Here is an 8,885-nt window from a genome sequence, read left to right on the forward strand (position 1 = left end):
TACCAGTTTGAAACTCTACCACGTGTCAAACTATACCACAACAATCTCTACCGTTAATATCTCTACCAAAATCAATATCAACCATATAAAAGCCTACCATTTTACATCTCTACTAGTTTAATATCTACCAGAAATAACTCAACCACATAACAACAATACCAAAATTAATTTATACCAAAAAATAACTCTACCGTAATACAGCTCTAACATTTTTAAGTCTATTAAATTAAAACTCTACCATTTCAAACACTATCAATTTTTTTGTAGTAAACGCGTGAAGAAAATATTGCTTAACGTTCGTTGGTACAGTAGTGAATTACCAATCTTTAAAAATTATCTAGATATAATTTGAATTATGGCGGCAACTGATAAATATAATACAATTGAAATTTTCAATATTAATAAAAATCGGCTTGTTTACTTAAATAATAACAATGAACAGCTTGCAGTCACTATGCGATTTTATTTGCACATATGTTAAATATTTTTTTTTTTTTAAACAGGTAGACGGCTGTATAGATACTCACTATTGTTTTTCATTTCTTAGAATAGAAAACAGCAACTTGTTTTAATTTAAAAATTTTTAACAATTAACATTTCAACAGAAAAATTATTATAGAACATGGACAAATCCATAATCTGATTTATCTTTCTGACTCTATAAAAATCCTATATGTATTTTTGACCATATGTTCTTTAAGGAATTTTCTACAGGATTGGATATTTCTATCACTTAAAAATGTTCTGAAAAATTTAGAGGACGCGTTTTCGCATTTCTAAATAATTTATTTCAACAGAGCTAAAATGCTAAAATACTCTTTTTTTTTTTTAAAGAAATATTTTAAATTACAAATTTTTAAACTAAATATTTTGTTTGAAAAGTTCAAAATTTATTTATTATTTTATTTAAAAAAACAATTCTTCTGCAAATAATTATGGCTTTGTATTATATATTTTAATCAATGACAAATAAGAAATTAACAATTTCATTGTAATTAAATAGAATCACGTTATTTTTAAGTTTTTAAATTTAAAAAAGTTGATTAGTAATAATGAATAATAACAGGGAAAAAATATAAAAAGAAATAATATACTTAATGAAGTACTATTAATCTAATTTTTTATCATTATGTCAATAAACTATATATATTCTTATAAATAAAAAAATGATGTCAGTAAAAAATATTATACATTTTTATTTTCTAAATACAGATTATGATGGTTGTAGTATTTGACAATCCAAAAAATGTTTTATACGTTAACAATACTTGTTATAAAATAAAGATTAATCAGAATAGCATTATTACGCCTATTATTTTTCGTTATAGTGTACTTTAGAGTTTAAAAATTGATCCATACAAAATATAATATATTAGTAGTAATGATAATTTTGTGGTCATCACCACGTAAAATAATTTCTATACAAGTTGAACGTAATATCAGAGTATGTTCAAACTGAGCAGTGTAGCAGCCTTTTATATCAACCAACGGAGCAAAGATCTTTCAATGTTGTTTAATATTTAACATTAGTACTTCCAACACGATCTAGCCAACGTTTACAAAATGCTAAAGTATCTATAACAATAACAAATATCAATATTAAAAATGTTTTTAACGAAAAAGAGTAATGATTTTTTTTTCTTTTGAATACTTACTGAAATTTTTGTTAATAGTATTTGACAATGATTTACTACTCTGTAATCTTAATATGGTACAAAACCAACTTCAAAGCTCTTCATGTATTGAGAACAATCATCATCATCATCATCATCATGTACATTATGTTTCAATAGCATAAAATTCATTTTTTTCCATACGTGTAGCTTCTCCACCACGTACAATAGGAACAATTTTACCATCATGAATACGATAAAGCGCAATAGAATGACCATTTAAATTTTTTATTAATTGAACTTGATAAATTTTACCATCAATTTCAACCTGATATGAAGCCATAACTTCTTGAATTGCAGCATCTACTTCACACAACTGTACATCAATGCTATCAGCTTTTATTCTAGTATTAGTTGCATCACGTACTGCTTCAATAAGTTTATCATATTTTAGATTTAGATTTAGATTTTGTTTATTTAATGCCAAGGCACAGGCCAAATGGCAATTTCAATTACATAGTAAATACAGTTTTTACAAGAAGCAATTTCTGTGAGTACATAAAATAATATAATATAGTAAATATTGCACTATAATTAATTCAATTTATTTATATATAAACAAAGTAAAAAAGGAAAATCATAATAAACTTGAAACTTAATGTATAAAAACAATAATTTTTAAATATAGAATTTTAATGTTATCAAATCAGATGAAAATTCCGCACAATAATTTTGCGAATGGCAATTTCTTTATCCTTACTTTAATCCTTAATTTGCAATGAATTTATTTAAGTTTGTTATTTATTAGAATTTGTTTTAATTGTCAAGATTTAATAAATAATTAAATACTTCTTTTTTGAAGACTTGTAAGCTACTCGAATTTACAATTTCGCGTGGCAGTTCTTCCCAAAGCTTTATTACAGTAACCAAAAAAGATTTCTCCAAGTAGCTTGTAGTAAAAAGAGGTAGTTTGAAGGAGGTGTGCTTTTTGCAGCCAATCGATTTGAACGTCGAACATCAGCTTCCTCAACGAATAAATTACGCAAGTACTCCGGTTTTCCATTCTCGAGCAATTTTATTTTAGATTAATTGATGAAGTAAAATCACATTCATTTACTCTACTATTAATGTAGGTACCAAAATCAATTTTAAATCCATCATATTCAAAAACGGTTTCATCACCAGCATATGGACTATTAATAGGGGTGCGACATACAGTACAGCCTTCATTATCAGCACCATTACCAACAGCTTCTTCTGGCCACGCAGCATTCTGATGCCAATTTTCTAAAATTTTAATTGACAAGTCAATGTTGTCAATTATAAGATCTGCAAAATATGCATAAGAATTTTATTAAATTCTCTCATTTTATACTAATATAATTTATAATTAAAATTATACTCTACCATTTTTAATTTTTTCATTTGATATAAAGTCCGTTACTTCGCTATTCAGCGTCGCTTTTAAAAAATCTTTAACTGTAAAGCTATAAAAAAAAAAAAAAAAAAAAAAAAAAAAGCAGAGAGAGAGAAAAGTAAATAATTTGATAATGACTGGAATAAAAAGAGACAGGTATATTAAATTTTAAATCATTATAAACTAACGCTTCTTCAAACAGGTGTTATCTAAGACGCCATAGTTGTAAAAATTGCTGTTTTGGCTTCACAAAGTTACTAGCTCTGGTGATCCATTCCTCTTCCTGTGTTTTAATTCTTTCAACTACATTTCCTAAAATGAAATGAATTATTATTATTATTTTTATTTTTATCGTTATTATAGCTGTTTACAATTTGTGATAAACAAATATGTACTTGTGAATTATACTTACTCAATTTTATGTAAATTTTTGATTTTTATGTATTACTCAAAAAAATAAACTTTTTCAAGATAAAAATCATAAGCCATGCTAGTAAACAATTAATTCTACTTTTACCTTATAATGAGCCCACTAAATTTTTGAAAAGTTTCAGAGCCATTAAAAAATATTAAGCTTTTAAAATTAATTTTGCTAAACATTGACTTTTATGAGAAATGTCATTTTTTATTCTATTGTACAAAAAGTGAAATTCAGTTTTCAATAAAAATAAAAATAATTTGAGTAAATAACATCTAATATTTTACGTGTAAAAAAGTCAAAGGGACATAAGAGAAAGGGAGCATAGGAGAAAATCTAACTTTTTAGAAAAAATGTTGACAAATAGATTCTACACACAAGTTTGATCTAAAAATTACCAGTCAAGCATGCAACTCAGAAATATTATAAACAGGAGCAAAACGAATACAATCGTTTAGTTTCGCGGTGACATAATTTCTAAATGAAAACCTTATGGAACGCGATATTTTTTTACAATTAACACGGATATCATTTCAAGTTCACTCCGTAATTTTTTCGGACCTACCGACGTCTACTTAATAAGGACCATATGACACTTTTATTTACGGGTGTACTACCTTACTATAAATATGTTTTTATAAAATACGACTTACTCGGTAAAAAGATTACTCGACAGAAACACTGAAGAAAATTGTTGGGTTGCTCGAGGGAATTTAGAAGGCTCCATTGTCTAAATATATTCTGTAAATTTCAAAATTAATTTGAAAAAAAGCTTACTATTTAATTTTTGTTAAATATTTGAGTTTTACTTATCTCAGTCTTGTATGGTATGTAAATTTCTGTAGATCTGAAGAAACGGTGAAACATGTCTTTAGTCGTTATTATGACCAATTCACAATAATTCAATTCACGATCAATTAAATAGCGTTCCCAATTTAGTTCATCGTGTATTAAAAGGGTCTCCATGTCATTAAAATTTTCTATAATCATTCTCTGGCTTCTCGCTTCATTGATGTTAAATAACATCACCGCATCAGACAAATTATAAGATACATTTAAATAGCTGTAAAAAAAAAAATCATATTTATATGTTAAGCAATTACACTATTGAGGAATATTAATATTGTCATATACATAAATAATTTATCTCGAGTCATCTATTAAAAAAAAAAATAATTACTTGATTCAAGAGTTAAAAATTTTTGATTAGCTACATTTAATTTAAGAATTTTATGATAAATACAAACCATCTAACCTCTTTTAAGATTTTTAATAAATCAAACATGTTTGTAACGCTTTTTCGTCTCAACTCTGCTAGTAAAGCATCATCGCAATTTAGTTAATTAATAAACAAAGACTCATGTTCATGTCGGCCATATACTAGAATGAATTCCCGTAATTGGAGCCGTAATTGGAGTAGCAGTAATTGGAGCCGTAAATTGACATATACGATCCATTACCGTATATGCACTATGAAATTTTCCTTTATTTCCTATTTTATTTATATACTACATTTACTATTTTTTAATCAAACACTTGCTTAATATATCTCGGCTTTGAAAATCATTAACCTTTCATATCGAGTGTAAGACTCTAACTGCTGCTGCAACCGGCTGTACACCACGAAGGAACGACAAGTCCTCGTTCTTAAACTTGAGCATGCGCAGTAACTAATGTATGCACAGTAAATACTGTAAGTATTTATTTTACATTTCTTAAAAGATGAAACAAATAAATTTGACATGAATATTTTTTTTTTCTTTTAAAACTTCCGAAATTTGATCCCATTATTATTATTATTTAATTAATCAGCTCTTAACCTTGAAAAACCACGTCAATCGCCGCTAATCCGGTCAAAATCGGTCAATTCGTTCAAGAGATATCGTGAACGAAAGAAAACCGAAAAAAAAGTGTTTTTTTTTTTTTGAAATTACCCCGAATTTCCTAGTTTGTATACTCGAAGAGCTCAAAAGCATAGAATACCTATCTTTCTAAGCTCGGAGAGCTCAAAAACATCATTAGTACAATTTTAAGCACCTAGGTATATGGAATTAGCGGGAAGTTGCAGGGATGGCCTTCAGGGTCTACCGTTTTTCTAATGTTTTTTTAATTTTTTCATGTTAAATTTTCGCTTAATTTTTAATTTGCTATATATTTTACAAACCATCTGATTGTCTTTAAGTCTATCACCATTAAAATTTTTATAACAACAATTACGATAAATCAATCACGTTACTAATTTTCTTTATTTTTCAACATCGAGTTGAGAGAATTTGAATCATTTATTATTTTCCTTTTAAAAAGAGTAAATTTTTTTCGTAACACACCTTTTTAACTGCAAGGAAAATAAAATTTTTCCATCAAAGAAGTGTATAGACATCCAAAAATAATATATAACTTTTGAGAATCTTATATTGATCGTCATTTCATGGAAAAATTGGATTATGAAAATTGAATAGTTTTTTTTTTTTTTTTTTATTTTAACATAAACTTATTCATTAACAAAAAAATAATTTTTTTGTTTCATAAATGCATGGGACCACTTTTACAGTATGTGGTGCTTTATACTTACTAGAAACTGAACAATTTCAACATTTTCTTTTAAAAGTTTGAAATTGATTTATAATTTTATTAAAAAAAATATTCTTCTGCAAATAATTATGGCTTTGTATTATATATTTTAATCAATGACAAATAAGAAATTAATAATTTCATTGTAGTTAAATATAATTATGTTATTTTACTTGTTATTTTTAAGATTAAATTTAAAAAAGTTAATTAGTGGTAATTAACAATAACAAAGAGAAAATATAAAAAGTAATAATATACTGTATCAAGTACTATTAATCCAATTATATTATTATATATCGTTATGTCAATAAACTATAAATATTTTTATAAATAAAAAAATAATGTCGGTAAAAATATTACACATTTTTATTTTCTAAATTTATGTATTTCATTATTATTTTAACGGATAATTAATAATTAATTAATTAATTACCAGATAAACAAAAAAAAAAAAATACTTTTCAGATCCATACAAAATATAATATATTACTAGTAATGATAATTTTGTGGTCATCACCACGTGAAATAATTTCTATACTAGTTGAACGTAATATCAGAGTATGTTCAAACTGAGCAGTGTAGCAGCCTTTTATATCAACCAATGGGGGATAAGCTTCACCAGCAGCTTTATCACAAAGATCTTTTAATGCCATTTGATATTTAGTACATCTAACACGATCCAGCCATTGTACATACGATTACTTACAAACTTCATTAAGTTGTGTACACTTCACGTGTACTGTCAATACGTGTACGACAAACGGGGCAAGTTGGATATAAGGCTTCATTTTCTGCTAACTGACGATTATAATGGTGCTGCATCATTGTATTACAAGGCATGCATAAGCATAAGTGGAAGCACGGCAGCACTACTATTGTCGACGAAGCTGTGAGGCAAATTGAGCAATTTCCTCGATTTACAACCACTGCTTCACGAGCACCATCGTCATTATCAGCACCATTAGTAGTATCATCTTCTTCTGGACGCGCGACATCTTGATGCCGATTCTCGAAATGTGGAATTGTCAAGTCAATATTGTCAAATATAACATCTGTAAAATATTCATAAAAACTTCATTAACTTTTCTCATTTTATACAAATATAATTTATAAATAAAATTATACTCTACCATTTCTAATTATTTCATTTGAGATCAAGTCCGTTACTTCCCTATTCAGCGTCGCTTTTAAAAAATCTTTCACTGTAAAGCTATAAAAAAAAAAAAAAAAAAAGTAAATTATTTCATATTGACTGGAATAAAAAGAGATAGGTATATTAAATTTTAAAGCATTATAAACTTACGCTTCTTCTAACAGGTATTGTCTGAGGCGCGTTAGTTGTAAGAATTGCCGTTTTGGCTTCACAAAGCTACTAGCTCTAGTGATCCATTCCTCTTCCTGTGTTTTAATTCTTTCAACTACATTTCCTAAAATGAAATAAATTATTCTTATTATTATTTTGAAAGGATGATGTGAAGATCGGTCGCTATAATTTGATGATGTTGAAGGAATGTGTTATAATAAGCCGAGTATCCCGATCCATTTTTAGACTGTTTTATTTCTCTACTGTCACAACGTTTCACCCTATAATCTCCTATAATAGCTGAAATAGTTTTAGATAGACTGATAGAAATTAGTTACAACAATATTAATTTTGAAGTAGATTTTATAAAAAAATATGTAGATGATTTTTTAATATGTTTACCGTCTGACAAAATTACTGAAATACACAATACTTTCAACAATTACCACCCAAGACTACAATTCACGATTGAAACAGAAAATATTAACAGAGAAATTAATTATTTAGATCTTACGATAATTAGAGTTGACAATCATTTAGAAACCGATATATATAAGAAACCAACCTTCTCAGGAAGAAATATTAACTATCTATCAGAACACCCGTACTCTCAAAAAATTGGCATAATTTACAGTTTGGTAGACAAGGCTTTCTATCTTGCGGAACGAAAATACAATTCAAAAAATTTAGCGTCGATAAATAAAATATTAACAGAAAATGGGTATCCACAATATTTCATTAGAAAATACATAGGTAAGAGATGGAAATTTCTAATTAAAAAAAAACAAAAAACAGAATAGCATCGGGAACAACAATATAATTGATAATAATTTAAATTAGAAATACACTAGTAGCTTTATTTATTGTACACTATACAATAGGTGGATTAAAGAAATTTTCAAAAGACATAACATCCCTATAATTTTCAGAATTGAAAACAAATTACGGAAGTATTTTAATAAAGGTAAAGATAAAATTCCGAATGGATTAAAATCAAATTGTATTTACAAAATAAATTGCAATAACTGTAATAAATGTTACATAGGACATACTTGCCGTTATCTAAAAGAAAGAGCTTATCAACATAAATATAATCTTAGCAGACCAATTACCGAGCATACTGCGCTCACTACACATGCGATAGACAACGATCACACTATAGATTACAATAGTATCAAACCCCTAAAAATAGAGGACAATAGTTATAAACGAAATATTTTAGAGATGATATACATAGAAAAAAACAAGAACATAAAAATGAACAAAAGAACAGATACCAATTCATTACACAAATGCTATACAAATTTAATCAACATATCTAATAAATAATTCCAAAAATCCTTACAGATCAATATTGTCTCCACTTTAGTATATGTCACAGCAGATATACATACCAAATAAATAATCCCAAATAAATCCTTACGGACAAATTCTTTCCTTACTTTAATGCACTTTAGTACATACCACAGCGGATATACATACCAAACCAATAATCCCAAATAATTCATTACGGACAAATTCTTTCCTTACTTTAATGAGTACGATAGTATATATAAACCAACA

General features: G+C 26.9%; 1 protein-coding gene and 1 pseudogene across 1 annotated transcript; both read right to left on the reverse strand.

Moving 5' to 3' along the window:
• Positions 1–1,197: 1,197 nt before the first annotated feature.
• Positions 1,198–6,672, reverse strand: LOC141531562 (methionine aminopeptidase 2-like; annotated as a pseudogene).
• On the reverse strand, positions 6,493–7,873 carry LOC141530494 (uncharacterized). Its single transcript, XM_074247620.1, has 4 exons — positions 7,837–7,873; positions 7,323–7,446; positions 7,150–7,229; positions 6,493–7,071 (listed from the first exon to the last, which is right to left on the reverse strand). Exons 1-4 carry the CDS (start codon positions 7,856–7,858, stop codon positions 6,734–6,736), a joined length of 564 nt encoding a protein of 187 aa, XP_074103721.1. The 5' UTR covers positions 7,859–7,873; the 3' UTR covers positions 6,493–6,733.
• Between the last annotated feature and the right edge of the window lie 1,012 nt (positions 7,874–8,885).

Source organism: Cotesia typhae, unplaced genomic scaffold (assembly GCF_013202065.1).
Source record: "Cotesia typhae breed Kobodo isofemale line unplaced genomic scaffold, CoteBio_Ctyphae contig_5, whole genome shotgun sequence".
Taxonomy (NCBI): Eukaryota; Metazoa; Arthropoda; class Insecta; order Hymenoptera; family Braconidae; genus Cotesia; species Cotesia typhae.